The following is a 21,595-nucleotide window of genomic DNA, read 5'->3' as shown; positions in this document are numbered from 1 at the left end:
TTAAAAAATCTGGAAATATACGTGGTATGTCTGTGTATCTGGCAATACGACTAAAAATCTGGAAAATCCAGATAAATCTGGAATACTGGCAACGCTGAATGTGTGCAACATGTTGATGGGACGAAACTCTTCGGCTTTGATCGTTCCAGCAACTTTTTAAATAGGATTCGTTTCAAATTTGTGGTACATGTCCAGTCTGCAATGATTCATTAATAAGGTCCAGCAAGATGTGGCCAACAACATGAAAGCAATCTTGAATAGCTCTAGCATTAACATCATCTCCTCCAGCCGAGTTTCCTAATGAAAAGCAAATAACTCCAAGTTCATCTAATGTAATTGAGTGAAAACCTTCAAATCTACAACTAATATTAACTGGCTGCTTTATTTCGTCAGGTTCATCGACCTATTCAATGGATTGATTAATCAATGAAAACCTGTCGACAAAATAATCATTAAACTTAGATACAATTACTTGTTCTGACTGTTCTAATGTAAAAGTTATGGACAGCGGTTTGCAATTACTAGGTTTCAATAAAGTTTTCCAAATTTTCCATAACTCTTTGCTGTTGTCAGGGTTACTTCCACTCACTTGCTATAAAAAAACGTTTTTCAGAATTATTAAATCATTACTCGATGAACATTTCAAATGGTCCTATCTGCTTTGGTCGATTCTCTTAATCGACTTTCTCTTTTCATAACCACTGCTATGCAAACAGATTTCGCGCTAATTCTACCACATGGTTTGATAAAGGAGGTTCTTATCTAGCGTCCAAAACGTCAAATACAACAGGGAAAGGTTTTGCAGCTGAGTTATTGACGAAAGAGAAAGTCGAGGAAGAGAATCGATCAATGCAGATAGGACCTTTTGAAATTTTTATCTAGATTAGATGTTATAATGATAATTACTACTTGTAAGTTACAAGAAGAGGTCGTGAAGTATGTGTTTGACACAAAAAAAACTGTCAATATTGCTTTCAGTGCGCCACAATCAGGAATTTTTCGATTCGTGAACGCTCATTCTGAGAGAACGCTCACGAATCATAAGATCGCTGATTGTGATGCTCTGAAAGTGAAATTTACAAGTTTTATGAGTCAAACACATACTTCACACCCTTTTCCAGTTATGTACAAGTACAGCATACCATTATATTATCTAACGATCTCATAATTCCGAAAAACATTTTTTTATGGCAAGTGAGTGGAAGCAACCCTGGCTGTTGTTTTGATGCTGATCAATCTCCCTCTGGACATATTCACAACGAGTTTTATTATCGATTGTAAATATTTATTACGCATGATTGTGTACCTATTCCAATGATTATCACTATTTGAGCTACAAGACTTTTTGTACGATTTGTCCCTCTTACGTTTACGACGCAAAAGATCCAAATTGTACCAGCTGTTCGAGTTTTTCAAATAAACAAACTATTGCTCAACTAATTGATTGGTACACGTTTTCAATGCGTTAGTTTGAACAGCTGTAGTTTCAATCAGTATGAATGGCAATCTATGTTTTTGGTGGTTAATTATGTTTAAGTTCTATGGCGACCTGATTCCATACAAGTTTTATTCATATCACAGTGTCAGTAAGAGTGAACCCAAGTAACCAAAAGTTCCGCATTCAACAATTAAAATCACTTCCAGGTTCCATAAAGTTCAAATAAAGTTCCGACAGAACCTTCAAGTTCCATAAAGTTCAAATAAAGCTCCCAAAGAACTTTCAAGTTCCATCAAGTTCGAATAGAGTCCCGACAGAACTTTCAAGTTCCATAAAGTTTAAATAAAGTTCCGACAGAACTTTCAAGTTCCATAAAGTTCAAATAAAGTTCCGACAGAACATTCAAGCCACATGAAGCAATCCGCACAAGTAACAAAGTAACAAAATTTAATGTACGTAAATATGAAATATTTCATAAATCATAATTCTTATATTTATGCAGTGCATCAACATTCTATCCAAAAAAAAAAAATATTAAAGGGTAATTTCCTGGATTCGAACCCGTGCGATCTTCGCTTGCTAACCACTGCGCCACAAGTGTGTTGGAATACCATGAGGGCAAACACCAATTTAAAATTCATCAAGGTGTTGTGTTTCGTATTCAAGTCAGTCAGCTGGCACTGAAAAATCCAACAGTAGGCGAGACAACATCCCACTTTAATATATCTCAGATGACGTAGAAGGCCTGGGTTTAATTCTTCAAACAGCTCCAATTCTACTACTAATGCTGATAAATCAATTTACATTAATACCTGCCTTTTGAAATAACTTTCATAAAAGCTTCTTGTTAATAAAAAAACTAAAATAACTTACATAAAAGTGCGAACTAAATATAGAATTGGTGTAGAGGACAAAAACCTTTTTTAACTTATTTTCTAAAAGTTCCGTTCAAGTTCCGCCAGAGGCTGCTTTGAATGCTCTTCAATTATGGTACCGGAACTTTCAAGTTCTTATAACCACTTAAAAATGAGGCTACTTAGAATTCTATAGACCACCTTCAACCAAGCTGCTTAAGCCACAAATAGCCTTTTATTAGAACTTTTGGTTACTTGGGAACTGAATTGTGTTATACATTCTTTTATAACAATTATCGGCAGAAGGATTTAAGGCGGGTGGCGAAGCAGATATGAAAAATCAGAGAGTAGCCAGCTCTAAATTTACCATAACAGTACTGATCTTCGCTATCCAATATTTGGGGCTCATTACCAAAGGAGCCCAATAGCGTTGGCTCTAATCGTCTTTGAAAACTTTTTGTTTATGCAAGTTATCTAAATTTCAAGGATGGAAGAACTTGAAAAAAAAAAGTTTGAAACTTAGAAAAATTTGACTTGAAGCTTGAACATTTATTAAGAAGTTATTTAATATACACAGTGAATCTCAAAATTGACAGCACAGCTGTACTTAAATTTAAGAAAAACGGCTCTAAAATCACAAGTTAAAAATATATGTCTCTGAATTTTTGGCTGAGTATTGGGCATATTTGGTTGAGTTTACAAAATGATAAAGCAATTTAAGAAAATCACATTTTTCCTGAAAAGCCTTATTTTCTTTAAATAAAATGATTGTAACTTCTTGAAATTTTGCTCATTTTTAGTCGTAATAAAGATCATTCATATGCCACTAATTTTACTAAAATTTGTACACTTGGTCAAAAGCTAAAAATCGAGCGTTTTACTAAAACAAATCTATCTTCATTCAGGTTCTTTCAATAAAGACTAAAACTATAGTTATAAATCAATAAACATCTGTTCAACCACCAGCCACAATTCAAAAAAAAATATATCTATTCACTCTGTTTCAAAAAATTGTCCTCTAGGGTGTACGATCAATTTTGAGATACACTGTATATCTAGATAGAGCAGGTATAAGGGCGTAACAGCTTTTGTAAACAATTACTTCTCTTGATGATTTCTCGGAAGCCATGGCTCTCCCTGGCATATCGACATCACCATCGAGTAGAGGAAGACTTCTCCTTCCCGATGGATATGATGGTTTTTGTAAGCGTGCCTTGAATTGCGAGAAATCAACGAGACAAGTCATTGTTTACAAAGGCTGTTACGCCCTAATTTCAGCTCTATCTAGATATATGTTGTTAATGACGCCAATTGACGAGGTTCATATAATTTTCGAAAATGAAATAATATTGGAAAATATATTAAGATAACGGAGTTAGAAAATCAAAAACATCAAATTAATTGTCAAGTGCGTGAAATTAAGATATGCACGGAATAACCCACCTATCACTGTTCAGGATTATTTCATGTTCTGGCTGTACATGTTGTGCTAGGTGAGTTGTGTCCAGTGTCCAGTGATAGTGTAAATCGCAATCTGATATGCAGAGCCAAACAGTAGAAACAAAACACCAAACAACTGCATCGATGCAAGGGTAAAACACCAAATTCCAATATTTGTCAACACTTCTGTCCCAGGCGTCTGTTTCTATCTCTTTCCTATACATTAGTTAATAGCAAAACCCAAATGTAAACCAATGTAACATCATGCTATAAAAATTCAAGGATTTCGAAATAAACGGCACTCTTTTTACGACTGAACAATCAGAAGCTTCTCAAAGCGATCCTCATTCGAGAACACCGCTCACTGAAGAAAACCCCCCTGATCCAAAGGCGATTCCAGGTCCTTGCGACTGGTGAACACCGCTAACTTGGAGAGTTCATATGAATGTCGTAGTAGCTATATGTGCGGTAGTTCCTTCGCAAGTAATATCTCCCGGGCTAATTGCGAGTTGTGTCCAGTGATACTGTAAATCGCAATCTGATAACGTGTTACAAAATAAATAGACAATGTACCTACAGTATGCGCCATAAACAATTGCTAAAATTTTCATACCAAATTGAACTTACCTCGCAGCCATCGTAGAAGGTAGTAGTCGTCATGTTCGGGTTTCAACACATCTGCCACTTGTCGGCGGAACTGTAACGACAAGAGAGAAACAATGCACTGTTAGTCAATTATCCAAAATAGGAAATCTTTCAGTCCTTGATCTAAGCTCAAAGCCAATGAAGCCGGCATGGCAAACACGTTGCCCTTATATGCAGAGACTACTCTATCCGTACACACATTCTAGTGCACTAATTTCCCGGACACGAACTAAGCTCCAGATAGGTATAGGTAGTAGCATAGTAGCTTATGTTATAGAATAACTGGTCCAATATCAAGCGCTTAGTTCAGGTAAGCGCCTAATTACACAGTGCCTCAGTAAATAGTAGCCAGCGCGCGGCGAAGGAGTTTTTGCTGCAGTTACATAACACGGATCTGTTAGCCCAACGCGGATAAAGTGACCGCACGGATGACCTTGAGCGTGAGCTTGAGAGAGTTTTTTTAATTGACTCTACCGGCCGGCGTGACACAAAACACGTGAGAGCATTTGATATTTTTCCGCGAAACATGAACTTCACCTCTCGCGCCGAGCACAGATGGATCGTACCCGATCATGACGTGATGCTTTGAGTGGAGCACTGTCACTCTCTGTGATCACCGGTAACTAGATAGCTGTAGGCAATTAAATTACAGAGAATGATAGGAAACAACAAATTTGCCCAGCTCATTAGTCACTGAATGATACACCCACTTAAGAATATCGCACCGCTGCTGCTGTTGTTGCATTTGTAAGTGCAAGATCTTCTCTGATGATCACCGAAGGAAGGTGTGTGTGCAACGATTTTCTCCCTGATCTTTTCACCCTACTGGACTGGGGTTAATTCGACCTACACAGGGTCCCTCACTGGGCGAGCATGCAATTGATAATTATTGTTAGATTAGCCCACATTACTGTCGAAAATAATTATACAGCAGGCGGGGTACACAGATTGATCGGGTCTTCACTACCGGCGTCGACGACAACGACGACGACAACGACGTTGGCAGTGCATAATGCATCTATGACTGTCGATCGTGCTGATGGAAGCGCAAACGGCATACGTCTAATACCTAGACGCATGCATATTATCTTCTACATATACAGTACCAGACAAAAATATATCACCTGGCTGGTTTTTTTTCTCTCCAAAAAAGATCAAAGAGCTGTTATTTTTCCGGATGAACATGAAATTTGCTGAAAATTTGGCCGCTGGTTGATCAAGATCAGATGGCTAAAAACAATTAAAAGGATGTAACTTTTTTCGAGGTGAATGGATTTTAGCAAAATCAAATGCTAGATCCATATTTTGACTTCAATTGAGCAAAAATTTAGCAAATTTGCGAAGACTACAAATCAAGAAGACTGGCAACTCTGCCAAAAATCAGGAGACAGTCACGGCAAAGCCTCTTCTGAGCAAAAGTGGAACATGTGTATGATGGTGTGTGTTAATTCACGAGTGCATTCACATACAGGTAGAAATAATTAATTGTCAATTATTGGTTTTGTTATGATTGTCGTCGTAAAAAGTGTTTCTTTCTTTGCTTTATGCTGACAACGAGTTAAAATTCCAGCTGAAATTGAACAGATCCGTAAGTAAATTTGTTTTGAAAATTAAAACTATGGCAATGATGCCATTCACAATGATGGTGAGACCTTTGCATTAATAAAATGCATGCCCGTTCCGCATGGCTTTGGCACCTGGCCACAACAGGGGGAGTTAAGCTGTGACGCTCGGCAACTTGGCACAGTACTCGCTGACCACTTGAATGTTCTCTGGCCAATCCGACACTGTTGTCATCATTCTCTGGAAGGGGTTGGTCGATTCCAATAATTGTTAAAGCATACAGAGGATTACTATACGGTGGTTTCATATTCTGAAAACATCTAAAATGGAAATATATTCTTTATCAACACGTTCCGTTTGGGATTGTAGTCCTTCAACCTTTCCTTTTCGATTTCTCCTGCTACGCTTTCCGTTGGATCGTGATGTAGGGTAAATTATGGCTTCGGCACCCATTGACTGTTTTCGGCAACCGAAATTGAAACGTTTATTTCACTGTATTTTCCCATCAAAACTCTTCGCTGAATGTATTAAGCCGATTCCTTACCTTTTCAGCTTAAATCTGATTACATTTTTACGACTGTGAATTCCTGTTATACCATATTTTTCTTTAAATGAAATATACATACTACAAAATACGGCTGATTTCGAGTTGCCGATAATAGAACAGCTGGTTAACACGCAGTTCAAATGGAAAGAGTGCCGAAGAAAAAGAGACTGCCGACAATAGTCACTCTCACCTGAGAAGTTTGGAGCGTTGTAAAAACATGTTCAACCCGTTTCTGTCGGTTGGAATTGGTAGAACAGCAAGCAGCAGATAAATGTCAACAAACAAACCTGTCATGTATGTGTGTGACGCTGAAAAATCGCTAAAAGAAGTTCGGACGCTGCTTAGATTGACGAGAATACGTAAATTCCCCTAGGTACCGGATCTTTCTTCTTTTTGGATCCTTGAATTTTCAGCAGCTTTCGAATGATGGTAGTTCACTCAACGGAGGTGGAAGCCGCCAATTCCTTATAATTGATTGCTTCCAACAGGCAAAGTAAACCATATTTCGGTTCATCGTACACAAGTAAAAGTCACTTTCATTAGGTATCGATCCGAGTTCCAATCCTGTACTTGATCCACCATGACAAGTTTTTCGGTTTGGAGTTGGAAAACCACCGGCTTGATGTGATTAGGGTACCAATTGCCGTGAAATTTTGTAGAGCAAAACAAGAACAACAACGAGTACCGTGTTACGATTATTCGTTTCGGTGACATTAGGTCACACACACACAGTCACTGTTAATGAGCAGTCTCACTAACACTTGTGCTTCAAAGTTCCACCTTTGATTGTCAGAGGCGCTGTTTCAGTGACGTTTGACATTTGTATGGGAGAAAGTTGCCAGCCTTCTTGATTTGTAGTCTTCGAAATTTGGTTTATTGTACTTAAAGGATATACCAAAGAGAGGCGTTTTACTAAAATTGCTCAAACTTCATACAGATTCTGGCAGGCATGGAAAATCATTTGCATTCATTTCATGCAATCATTTACATTCATTTACCTCTAATTTTTTTCATCAACAGCAATTCGCAAAATGATGTATAGAGCTTTAGTAGGTTTTGTTATTAGCTACAACTTTTGTCCGTAACTCAAATCTGTATCTCTTATGCATCACAAATTAGAGCGGGCAGAACATGTAACTGTTTTTCAGTGAATGTAAAATACATTCACTGAAAAACAGTAGTGGCTTCTGTTCGCTCTGGTTCGTCATGCCTGGATTCTGCCAATCAAGCACAAAGTTATATCGATAATGCTTGGACCAACCAGCATCCAAGATTTTAGAGGACTTCATATGCAGGAAAAGCTACAGCTCTTTGAACTTTGCTGGACAGCAAAAAATGTGCGGTAATTATGTGCGGTACTGTACACTGTAATGATACAGATCGCACAATGATGCGCTGGACGAGTGCAAATTACAGCGGATGGTGGTGGTGGCTCGATTCGGTCTGGTGAAAATTGATGATTGGGTATCGTGATGGATTTTACTTTCTTCCTAATTTGTTAAAATTGATGTGAAGGCAGTGATGGATGCAGCAATGGACTGAAAGCTGTTTCATTGATATTCCTCCATGTTTCGCTTTAAGCGGTTTTCATTTGTGCTGATCGCAAGATATTCGGAGTTTAATAAGTGCTTTCGAAGCGTCGTAGAGAGTGTTTTCTACACCCTTGGCAATAAAGTCCGTTTTTTTTTTAATTAGACTGACTTTCAGCCAGTGGCTGGTCCATTATTAAAAAAACGCCCCTTTTTCTAATTGATTGAATAAGCACCTGGTTTTGGAATAGAAAGAACTTAGAATCAAAACTGAGAAGAAATATTGAGAGCTATGGAAATTTCCCTTGAGTTTATTTATTTTCTAATGTCTGGCATATTAAAATTTTTACCAAAACTTTGTCCCGGAAAGTCGAAAAAATGTCAAATTCCAAAATCTAGAAAATGTCTTTAATTTGGAATTTTGAAAAAAAATGTCCATCCCTAATTATTTATTTTAATAATTTTGATGGAATTCTTCACGGGTTTTATTTCAAACTTTCTCAAGGATCCTCTTTGAATCATCCCCCTCAAAGAACTTGTCCAAATTTCTCAAGAATAATCTTGGAATTTTCCCTGTTATTTATTCCCTATTTATTTTCTCCATATTGCTTTAAGAATGTTCTTCGAGTTCAAATTCTTCCCGTTAATTCTTTTTAATATTCTCTTGGAATATTTTTTTAAGATCTCACACATTTTAGGTCATGGATGGGTTGAAGAATGGCGGTAGTCACGATGGGACGTGTTTGATTGTGTGGTTTGGTGGTTTTGATGCGGTGGTTTGACGCAAAATCGGGGCGATCCGGTGAAATATGAAGGAGAAAACAGTCGATTTAAAATGCAATAGAGATAGCTTAAAAGATGTGCAATATTTGTACGCTCTGTTAGGGGTACGGTAGCCCCTAGTAGTTTTATAGATTCTGTTCCCATCTAACGTAAGGACCAAATCGAAACAACAAACGTCGCGTAAAAGTAGAATTTAGTGAAGCTTGAGTTTCATTCAGGTTTAAAAGATCATCGGCTATAGAGGCTTATTCTTGTGTAAAGGGCACCGCCTTCGAGCTTGAATTGAATAAAGCCCAGGTCCTATCATATTAAGGAGACTTATGGTAACATCGCTTGATTATCGTGTGTTTTGTGAAACTTAACATCGTCATCAACGTCACCAACGGTTTTGAATGGTTACAGTAACAATGCGATCGTAGCTTGTATGATGTGATATGAGAAGCTTGGTGGTCTTAGAGCGACCATTTTTGCATGCTGAATAGAACATCATGAGTTTAATCTCAAGCCCCTCCACATTCAAGATACGTTAATTGCTTGATTTGTTAATGTGAATACAAAGGAGATCGTTTGCCTAGTGCCTTACTGAGCAAAGACCGTGGGTTCAATTCCAAGCTCCTTCGCATTATAGGATCGCTAGGATATCAATTGTGCTTATCGTTTACCATAACGAATCCTGTTGCAAACCCAAACCTTTTATCCAACATCCCAGTGATTGCTCGTGGAAGTGCAGAGGATTTCTTGGTTTTCAACATAGCGGGTATTACGCCAACATATTCCTACCTTTTTTCTTTCTTGACCTGCGTTCGGGCGCAACCGGTGCTGGTATTCCCTAGTTTGAGATCACCTGTTTTTACATATTGAGGATGAATGCTAATCCCAAGCATCGTCTATTGGCCCTCGGTGTCATTACAGTTGATCTGGCAATAACAAAGTAGCATCCGCGGGCGGTCAATCATGCTAATGCTAATGTTTATGCTCATTCATGATTGGTTCGGGGATGCGATTTGAACTCGTAACCTTTAGGGGCCCCCTTAGCTCAGTCGGTTATGGTGCAGCTACAAAGCAATACTATCAACAATCAATTCGAAACTAACGATTTTAAATTGACTCACTACTTGACTAGCCTACTGGTCCCAAGCAAACGATTAACGAATCCCATTCTAGTCGAAATTCTAGTACTACACTATGTTTGTTTTGATTTGCTATAAAAGTTTGACATTTAAAATAAGGGGTTCATGGATTTTCCTATGTTTCGAGGGGTGCATCGATTAGCTTGTGACCGAAGATAGTACCAGAGCTGAGCCAAAAAGTTGAGCACGTTTCTTCGGGACCTTCTGGTCTTAGAGTTACCTCTATGGTAAGATTGCATGATTGTACTTGCCACACAATTATACTAATGCAAAAATGGTTCAGGCGTTGAACACTGTCAAGTAAAAATTGAACGGGCATCTAGAAGTTGCTCTCACTCAATAAGCTAATAGGCGATAAGCAATAAACTTGAAGAAGAAGAAGAACCTTTAGCGTGACAGACATGGATGCCGGGCCCGCCCCCTTTTGAAATATGTACATCCAAAGTAAGAGTAATTAAAGTGAAAATTTCCCATGCTAATTCACTGAAGCTCCATACAAACTTCAATTCATTTGAGCGACCTTTAAACCTTCTCATCAATCTTTACCATTTTTGTACAGACTTATATTTTGGGGATGTGAATCGTACTGGAGGGTGGCCTATCAGAAGTTCATAACTTTTTTCAAAATGAAGCACCCGGCAGGATATCGCAGTAGAGGCAGACCCAGGAGCTGGTGGTGGTGGTGAACCCTCCACGAGGAAATCAAGGAAGTCGACAGAAGGCACGTCTTTCACGTTGGACCTTTACTCTACTGGAGGTGCCCAGGATACTTAAGTAAGAATGTAAGTAAGGTGCATTTTGGCCTGTTCTAACCTCCGCATTGATGATCACTACGATACGATGAGACATGAGAAAGATAGGTAGTTATTACAAATAACACTGTGCAACAAAGCTTTCTAGAACTGAGAAAATTCACTTTATTTGACATTCTAGTGGTCCCCTGAGTAAAAGTAGCGGACAAACTTATACCCTAACACGTCCTATTTTTTTGGTTCCACCCTCTTTATGAATTTTGGTATGTTGCCCTGATGTCGGTTGTATACTGCGGAACTAAAGCATGTTACGACATTGTCGTCCAGAAGTTTTTTTTAGAAAATTACTTGAGGAAAATTTTGCTAAAACATTTGAAAACGATATCTCGTTGTCTTACCTCTCGTTTGGGTGATTTTTCAAATTGGGCACCCCCCTAAAAATCTAGAATTTATTCAAATTCACTATAAAAAATCATAGTTTGTGCTGGTATGTTGAGATTTCCTTAAAGCAATTATTTTAACAACCCAAAAGAATGAAAACACTCTGAATCCGATGATCTTAGTCATACTTTACTGTTATTTTAATCATTTTAATAATGCTACCGGTCTTGCCTAATTATAAGAATAACACGACTTTCTTGGACTGAGAAAATTAACCATATTTGAATTTCTTGTTGTCCTCTGATTAAAAGTCTAGAACGTACTTATACCCTAACACGACCTAATTATTTAGTACCACCCTCTTGTCCCGGTGATGGTTGTTGCTGCCTAACTAAAACATTTATTTATTTATTTATTTATTTTGTTTTTCTTCATCGGACTTAACGTGTCTAAATGAAGCCTGATGGGGAAAAGCCTAGAAAAGGCGTAAAAACCCCATATCTTTTCGAAATACATGAATCACAATAATACAATACAATTACAACGAACATTAATCAAGTCTATAGCATAAAAAAAGTTATCCTCCTATGGCATAGAGTTGTCCGTGAATCAAGTAGAAGTCCTCGTCATGCAGTTGAACTGGAAACAAAAAATAAACAGGTAGCGCAATCCTTCGCGTGTTCATTAAATGGACAGCTACTCACCTTCTCAGAAGTCTGCGTTGAATACGGTGACGAAAGGTTTCCGCTGCACAGTTGAAGTCGAAAAACTCGTAAAACTCGTTGAAACGCCCAGACATGAACCGTATTGGGTCATGCAAGCTGTTGTTTGCAGCACGAGGTCCAAGATGCAGGAAACTCCTCGACCGAAGAACTCGTTCGGGTGCGTAGATTTCGAATTCAGCCAAGATTCCTGGAGAGTCGATATCACCAATAAGTACTTTCGCTGCGAACACGGCCTGACTAATCGTCCGCCTATGTTCTAGTGTTTCAAGACCCAGGAGTTGACAAAGATCTTCGTACGGCGGAAGGTTCACAGGGTCATTCCAAGGAAGGTGACGAAAGGCATACCGAACAAATTTCCTTTGAACAGATTCAATCCTCGCTATCCAAACTGCTTGATACGGGCACCATACTACCGAGCTGAATTCCAAGATCGATCGCACTAGAGAGCAGTATAGAGGTTTTAGACAGGCAGGATCGCGAAACTCGTCAGCGATCTTGAAAATGAACCCGAGTTGTCTGTTAGCTTTCGCAACGATCTGTAATGAGTAATGAAGCTTGAATGTTAAGGCGCAGTCCAGCGTGATTCCTAGGTCACGAACATTGTCCACACGTTGCAGAAGTTGGTGATTTATCGTATAGTTGAATGCCACTGGTTTCAGCTTGCGATGAAATGAGATAATATTACATTTTTGTACATTCAACGTGAGATAGTTTCTTGAGCACCACTTTTCGAAAGTATCGATTAGGTGCTGAAGCCGCAAGCAATCGGCGAAGCTACGAACAATCACATAGATCTTTACATCATCCGCGTAGAACGATCGGCAACCAGTTGGGAGGATCAGTTCGGCCTCATTCACAAAAATCGAGAATAGCAATGGTCCCAAGTTGCTACCTTGAGCAGTGATGGAAAAGTTCATCAAAGTTCCCTATGACTCGCGAACTTTTCCCTTGGTGAACTTCGTGAAATATCGCGAACTTTTCCAACACTGACCTTGAGGAACACCGGAGCTGTTTGTAAAATAGTCCGATTGCTCTGATCCGATTCTAACACAAAGTTCCCGATTGGTCAGATAGGACTTGAACCAACGAGTTAAACCCGAGGATACACCGAGTTTTTCAAGTTTAGCTAGCAGTATGGAGTGGTCAACCCGGTCGAATGCAGCCTTGAGATCTGTATATACAACGTCCACCTGCGCTCCAGCTTCCATACTCCGAAGACATAAAGAAATGAACGGAGCTAGATTTGTTGAAACTGATCCCTTGGGATAAAAACCGTGTTGGTCAGGAGAAATGTAATTTCTGCAGCTAGAGAATAATGCATCGTTAATGATGATTTCAAAAACTTTAGAGCAGGCACTGAGTGATGTGATCCCTCGGTAATTTTCGACGTTTCTTTTGTCTCCTTTCTTGTAGATCGGGAACATGATTGACGATTTCCAACGCGTAGGGAACTCCCCCTGCTGTAATGAAATATTGAACAGCTTCGAAAGCGGTGTTGTAAGCTCTGAACAGCATCGCTTCAGGATGCTTGAGGGGATCCCGTCAGGGCCAGCAGCATTAGAAAATTCCAGCTTCTTGATGGCGGATTCGACGAGGTCTACTGTAACCGAGGTAATCGAAAAATTGAAAGCATCACTAGGAGTGTCCCTCACCGCTTCAGCAACTTGGGACAACGAAGCCGTAGTGTCATTGAAAATGCTTTTGAAATGTTCTGCCAGAAGATTGCATTTCTCAAGGGAATTGCTGGCGTGTAGCTCTTGTAAAGTGTAGTGTAGCTCTTGTAAAGAATGCGGTTATATGAGCGATATTCGTTGCTCGCTGTTGAAAATAATCGTTTGGTGAATGGGTTACGTGTACGACAGTATTTACGGAGGGCCTTCGATCTCAGGCGCTTCAAATTCCGTAGTCGAGCATTGGACCATACGGGTTTGGGAGAGGGTCTCCTCAATGAGACAGAATCAGTTATTGCCCGGCCGACGACCTCAGCGAAGTAGTTGACGGCTTCATCAATAGATGAACACGTGTCAAGGAACTGCCAATCTGCCTGGGCAAGCGAGTGACTCAGCGCGACGAAATCTGCTCTACGAAAGTCGAGCTCATGTACATCATGTTATCGTAGCGAACAGGAACAGATAGGTTGATGGAAACTTCCAACGCAGGATGATTGGTGTCGATGCCAATCAAAGGCTCTGGGGCTTCTAGGATAGAACATTCCAGTCCTGCAGCTTCGTTCGCCAGAACGAGATCAAGCAGCCGAGAGTTGCTATTCAGTATCGAGTTGATTTGCGTTAAGCCATGCACGTTGAAACCATCAAGGAGAGCATAGCATGATGCGGGCATGTTCGAGCGAAGAACATCAATGCTAGGAAGATCGTTTGCAGGAACAACATGTTACGATATTGCTGTCTGAGAGTTTTTTTTTGTTAGAAATGATTAGGGGATCATTTTTCTAGAATATTTAATAACGATATATCGCCGTCTTACCCCTCGTTCGGGTGATTTTTAAAATTGAGCACCCCCTCTCAAAAATATGAAATCCATATAAATTCACGGTACAACCACAGACAAACAGACGTAGCACTTCATTGTGTATCGTCGATTACGCATTTAACTGTTGATTTGAATATTATCAGTTCCGCGAACTACTCGCCGCAGCGCTGGCATCGGATCACTTTGACAGAAACGTCAAAGAACTTTTATGCAATATTGTTTGCGAGTTAACGAGCAATCTTGTTTTCCGCGAGAAGCCAGAAAGATGTCGTTACTGAGGTCCTATGTTTTGAGATACTATGTTTTCAAGAAAAACTTTTTCAAAGAGTTACGTCTGTTTGAATGTGCTACGACATTACACATGCTATTATTCCTCATTTTTGTGATTTTTCTTATAAAGTACATACTCAGGGTGTCTTCCATTCATTTTGGCTAAAAAAATGTTTTATGAAATTATGGAACAATAAGATATTATTATAATATTTTGTTTGTCCAAACATCAAGAAAATATTGTGAAGTTTGTGTTTGACACATAGTACCAGCCAATTTTGCTACATGAGCGTCGCAATAAGCGATTTTGTCACATTATCTCACCCACCCTTCGCTCTTCAATCTTCGCGAAGAGGCGGTCAGAAATTCGCTCATTGTGACTCTGTCAAAGCTAAATTTTCAGGTTTTATGTGTCAAACACAAACTTTACAATCTTTTCTTGTTACTTACACATACAAAATATCATCATAATATCTTATTATTCCATAATTGCTTAAAACATTTTTTTAGTCAAAATGAATGGAAGGCACCCTGCAGTCACTCAAAGATCTAAAACTATGGGAAATGCTCAATAAAACCAAAATTGCAACTATTAATTACTCGGCTTCAAATACGTTCCAGCATAGTTCTGCAGAGAGATACCAATTTTTTTCCTGCATACCAAGCTTCAAAAGGTGCAGCAATCAGATGGAATCTTTTTCCGTGTTCATCGGTTTCGGTTCTCAATTGTTGATCGAGATAGCCATGCAGGAAATGGATTTTTAGAGATATGTGCACATTTATATCGTTGAACGCGATTATCATACTCTCAATATTTGATCGGCATCTTGGAGACCGATTTGTTCCAAGACAATTATGAATCACATCTTTAACGCATCACCAGGCAACTTGTTCCTTTGGTAAAAGATGGTTTTCGAAGACTGTACTCTTCTTTAGCTTCCTGATATCCATTAAGTATTCCTGCCGAACGAATAAAATTAAGATTATTCTATGATATAGATATTTCCTTGCTACCTTCTTTAAGTTCAGCTGGCCTTAGTTTCTGGAACACGTCACGCAAACATAGAAACGCTGGAATTTTCTTGTCCAATGACTTAATAAAGTTTTTAACTATCCCTAGCTGATATGGAGGGGAAGAAGCAATATTGAGTCTCTGGGAACGAGTGGTGGGTAGATTACATTAGATTTCCTTAGCTGGTGTTGTCCACGCATTTCCCAATAAGTTTTCAGTATAAGACCATCATCGGGACCACATACCAATAAAGATGGCGGTACCAAAAATTAGGACGTGTTAGGATATAGGTATGTTCTAGACTTTTACTCACGGGACAACAAAAAAGTCAAATATGGTAAATTGTCTCAGTCCTAGAAAGTATAATTAAAATCATCGGATTTAGAGTGTTTTCATTCTTAAATCTCAACATACCAGCACATACTACGAGTTATACAGTGATTTTACATGAATTCTCACCCAAACGAGGGGTAAGGCAACGAGATATTGTTTTCAAATATTATAGAAAAATGTTCCTCTAGTAATTTTCTTCAAAAAACTCTTCGACAGCAACGTTGTAACATGCTTTAGTTAGGCAGTATACGACCGACATCGGGACAACATACCAAACTTCATAAAGAGGGTGGTACCACAAAATTACACACTAAAAAAATCTGAATTTTACTGGTGATGTAAACATCCATGCATACAAACATTCATGCATGTAAACTTCCTTTTCACGTAAACTAGCAGCTTGCAAGAAATGTTGCAAACAAAGGTGGAAAGTTGCATACAATATATGGAATATTGCATGACATGTCTCATAAATTTACACGATTTATAATTTAAATTTGTATGATTTATGACGCTCCATTTATGTGCATCATAGTAACGGAAATTTACACTACTTTTTTTTAGCTGTGTAGGACGTGTTAGAATATAAGTATGTTCAGGACTTTTACTCAGAAATCTTTAAGAAAGTCAAATATGGTCAATTTTCTCAGCCCTAGAAAAAAAAGTTTCGATTTGTTGCACAGTGTAATTTAAAGAACTAAATAAAGTCACTCAACATAGTCAATTATCAAAAACCATTTACAACACGTGCCCTTGGTTGTTGACATTCTACCTACAAACACCTGCTGTGATAATAACGGACGCTGATTGAGGGACACTGACTGCAGACTGCCAACAAGGTTTCCAATTTCAAAGAGCAAGTACCCCTGCTACCATATGATTTGTCCCAACACCAGAGCTAACGAGATTGACAGCGTGAAAAACAAATTCCACGTGTAAATGGCAAATCAGGTTCGCTCGTGCGCCCGAAACCAACTATGCATCGCTAATGGCTACTCTGCTGCTGCTGGCTTAGGCAGACTCACCAACCACTAGAGAGCGAGTGAGTCAGTCAGTCAGTCAGTCAGTGGGTAAACCACATTGCTGAATGATGCTGATCTGCGAGAACGATTTGCATCGAAGTGCAATGCCACCACGCGAGTCCGCTCGCTTGGATTGGGTTTCTTCCATCCATAATCGTGCACCGGCTTTTTGTGCTACAGTATAGGTGAAGACTTGCGGGGGGTGATGAGATTTTCACTCGCTTAGATCTTTTATTCATGAGTTGGTAATTGTCAGTTTTTTGCAGTTTCAGTTTTGCACATAAAGACACCACGACCACGGACCGATTGGTGGTCGCTTCCATCTGCACGGATAGGTACCTGCAGCAGCATCAGCTGGTTCGATGCTCGGAGCTTGGAGGTGGGTTTTCCACCCAGCGGAAACCGGTCGGTGGCAGCCAGCCAGAGAAAAAAGTTGTTCACCTTCACCAGATAGAGATATTATGCTTTTTGTTGCTGAGGGGAGTAATATTGCATCGCTTTTACCCTCCTTCTGCCGGGTTCATCGAGCAGCTACAGCTACCTGTTAGCATCTATGCTTGTAACATTTTCTTGACCATGGACTGTCAATTGGGCCCCTAGAGGTAGGCCATAAAGGTATTGTGTATTATTCTGTGCACAATGGCCTTAATTACATTTGTGTATTTTTTTTTAGTTTTGGCTTGCAATCGAGGCTTGAGTGCAGTAGTGTATTTCAGTAGCATTCATTTTCCGGAACTTGACTTTGAAACACTAACACCATTGGAGATAATTTAACAGAATTTAGAATCAGCTTCGATTGCTGGAATAACTCAACTAAATAGAAGAGAATGCAAAAAGTGTTGTTTTTTTGTTTTAACTGTAAGATAATCTCACTCTTTAGAATTTCTAGAAAGAGGTCGGTTAAAAATGGCAATGCAACTAACTAAAGGTACATGCTAAGCCAATAAATCACCTATTTACAAGCAGAACTATTTCAACAGTGATCAGTATCAACTGCACACAACCCGCACTTCAAACTTACACTGTTGCTATTATTGAGACATTGGAAATTTTACGCCGTATGCAACTCCAACCGAGAGTGCTTCAGTGAACCACGAAGAAGAAAACAAAAACCGTTCAATTTACCCAATATTGTGTTTGCCTTGGTGCGGTGTACATAGTATACGAACTCTGTTTACCAATATTACAGCCCTACCAGTGCCCGTGCGGTGTCCCCCGCCCTCGGATAGCTACAAGGATTTTCTTTGAAACTTACAAACGAATGTAACTCTTAACACATTCACACGATGCGCTCACTGCTGCAGCTGTACCTAAGCAGGGGAAGTTTTGCATTCGACTAACGCATTCTGCAACAGTTCAGCATGCGTTCGTGCAGACACATAAATATCTGCACAAATCTACCGAGGTGACCGTGATTTCAATACCGCATAGAAGAGGCCTTATGGAGGAGCACAGTGGTCCAGAAGGGCGATTTTCTGGAAATAACTTAAAAAGGTGCACAAAGACGAAGTTTAATCAAGTTGGTGTCTTGAGAATTATTAGTTAGATAAATGCGCATCGGATGAAGGGTTCGTGCATGAATTAAGTTCCTTAAAACGCAACGTAATTTGTTTAACTTTTTTGAGTGTTAATTAATTATATTGAAGTGTTCTACATGCAAAGTTGTAAAAATGATCATTTTCATTAACTTGCTGAAAATACCAATTTAAGTGGATTGATGTACATTAGTGCTTGTGTGTGGTGATTTCCCGATCAACCATTTCGTTAATTTTCTTTAATTTTCCATACATCAATCTTCAAAGCCATTCATAAGAAAAATCGATAGCGATCGTCACCATTTCATGAATAATTGTAAAGATGCTAAAAGTCTAATCGTGAATCGTTTATAAAGATCTTTCTCAACATATTGCTACCAATCGTTACCAATGTTAATATATCGATTGTGTTGCCAGATCAAAATATCGATTTCTGTTGTAAACTGATTTCGTTGTTGGTTGCTAATCCTCGGGTCCACGAACTGATTTCGTTGTTGGTTGCTAATCCTCGGGCCCACGGCTGCTTTTGATGAGCTTATCAACGGCAGGTAAACACATTCTAGTATGTGGTGTATTGAAATTTCTGTAAATCTTTTCATACATGAATTCAATATTTATTCGTCTAACGATCAACCATGTAGGTGTAATAGAGGTCAAAAAGATATCAATTTTCCTCATTGGGTTCCAAATGCCGAGAATCCCACCACGCATGCTATCACGGGTTATTAAGTATATAGACGTAAACTTGAAGAACTACAATGGTAAACATTTGCTGCGTAGCGGCCATCGGTCTTCTCGTTCATTTACCGGCAGATTGCTTCTTCCGATGAAATGCCGAATATGTCGATAAATAATATAAACATTGCGTCTCGTGGTGTGTCTCGAACTCTCTTTAACCAGCGATGCAAATCGATAACAAGGAGATTATAAATGTCATCGATTGCAATCTGTTCTTGGTCAAAGTTCAAAGTTACGATAATATCTGTATTTAAATATTTATGGATGAATATTTGTAAAGAATACTAAAGTTCATGTGACATATCGAAATTAAAAGAAATTTAGTATGGCACCTTTATAGATTACTATCATATGACCGATTAAGAAATAATCTTAAATGTAAGTATCGATCAATAAAGATTTTTAAATGTGTACATCGAAATCATAGAAAATTTAAAGTAAAGAATTGCCGACATAAATCTTTATTTCTGTATAAAGAACTTTGAAGAAGTTTCACGAACGGTTGGTCGGGTTGCTGTAGAGCAGAGACAGAAACCGTTCGAAAATAAAAATTGATGTGTGGAAAGTTCCGACATGCTTCTATACCCAGAGACAGCATTTCTGCCTTTTCTGCAAAACGGAGACACCTATTATCTACCAAGAATATTGGAACTAAGTAGCTTGAGAAATAAGTGCGCATCTTCAATAAATAGATGAAATAAACTGTGAATATAAATTGAATTAGTAAATACAATATGTTTTTCTTATTTGTCCCCAAAAATACATTCGAAAGTTCAAAATTGCCGAAACTCAGAAAAACAAAACTTAGAATGTTTACTGAAATAGGTCGTGTTAATTCACCAGCATTTTGAAAGAATTATCGACTTCATAAAAAAAATTGTATTTACCAAAAAATTTTCAAATTTACATACGAACTAATAAAAAAGAACTCCAAAATTGAGTGTTTACAAAAAATCAAACGTGATATCAAATCAACCAAATGTTACAGAAACATGTGCGGTAGCTTCTGCGATGATCTGATAATTTTGTAAATTGAGTTTCTGACAACTTTTTTTTCTCCAATATGGACCACTGTGTGCAGGAGGTGCGAATCAAACAAGTTTGTTTCCTTTCTAGCATGAAAACAAGGCAACAAGATTCGTATTAATTTATACCGATCGGTACGCCATTAATTTCAAGGTTACTCTAATAACCCGTTTCCCATTGTGCAACGCATCTCGTAATGTAATTTAGTCCAGTGAATTTTTCCGTAACCAATTATTTGTGTGCTTACATGAGGTCTGTTCCCGTACTTGCTTTTCTGTAAGATTCTGTGTAGCAAAAAGCAAAAGTATGTTCCCGTTCTTTCTGCACCATATATTTAAAAGCAAGTACGGGAACAGACCTATAGGAAGCCAAACGTTCGGAAATTCAGCTCAGTCATCCACCCGATTATAATTGATTTATACTGTCAGCACCCCAATTAGTAGCGATCGAGTTCTCGGCATACACTTGGATGAATGAGTTGCGTTACTAACGACAGGTCATTGGGGAGTAATCGAATGAGGCCAATTTGAATGCTATTAGAGACTTCAGTACGTCAGAAAACACGTTGAAGCGGAGATCGGCGAGATTATGTAGGGAAACGGAATTCAACAACAATTACTATATTATACTCTATTAAGTATCTATTATGATTGAGAAGATTATCCATTTCACATGTCCACTGAACTAATTGATGATGATTTTCTAGACGAAAATGTGTGTTGCTCTTTTAATTGATCAATGAGTATTGACATGGTTTTATATCTATTTCATTAGCAATATAGATGCTAGATATAATGAACAACTTCCAATATCTAGACGGGAGATATTGTTTTAAGATAGTACTATAACTATAATCAATTTATTTATTTTAAAATACGTTTGAAAGTAAAGGAAATACGGTTAAACACGTTTGCTAAATTGTTATCTGTTATACGCAGTTTTAAAGCGAATTTGAAGTGAAATGTTCAGATAAGCATTTAGCGTTCAACAATACCATTGTTAAACGCTGGAGGGCATCATGTGCGAGCAAGGAAACAAAATGATACGAAAAGTTTCCTTCTAGAAAATATACATGATGAGACGATTAAAGGTGTTTCCTTCTTTTCCAAGACTGAGACATGGCCAATGAGATCAATCCAAATTTGAGTTATGTTTACTCATGAATCGGAAATAGTGCAGGAACTCAACGATGAGTAAATTTGTCTCATGTTTTCCAGTGGAAAACCTCAAAAATCTTCCGGAAAATAGGAAAAATTGACGAAAATTTTACTTAGTCTAGGAGTAAAGATTGTACTCGAATAAAATGAAACGCTTTGTTTCGTTTATAACTTTTTATTCCATGTGTAAAAATTGTAATTGTGTAAAACTAGTTGAGAGTGTAA

General features: G+C 38.4%; 1 protein-coding gene across 1 annotated transcript in view; it reads right to left on the bottom strand.

The window, feature by feature from the left end:
• LOC135708429 (SEC14-like protein 2) overlaps window positions 1–21,595 on the bottom strand; it is a 50,493-nt gene that overhangs the window by 13,807 nt on the left and 15,091 nt on the right. The window contains exon 3 of the mRNA XM_065230532.1: window positions 4,360–4,429. Within this exon, the coding sequence (XP_065086604.1) occupies window positions 4,360–4,429 (70 nt within the window). The remainder of the gene's footprint in view (window positions 1–4,359; window positions 4,430–21,595) is intronic.

Source organism: Ochlerotatus camptorhynchus, unplaced genomic scaffold, assembly GCF_037179485.1.
Source record: "Ochlerotatus camptorhynchus isolate MF236.1 unplaced genomic scaffold, CSIRO-AGI_Acam_v1.1 ptg000330l, whole genome shotgun sequence".
Taxonomy (NCBI): Eukaryota; Metazoa; Arthropoda; class Insecta; order Diptera; family Culicidae; genus Ochlerotatus; species Ochlerotatus camptorhynchus.
Note: the sequence above shows the minus strand (reverse complement) of the source record. Positions and strands in the feature narration are given on the sequence as shown.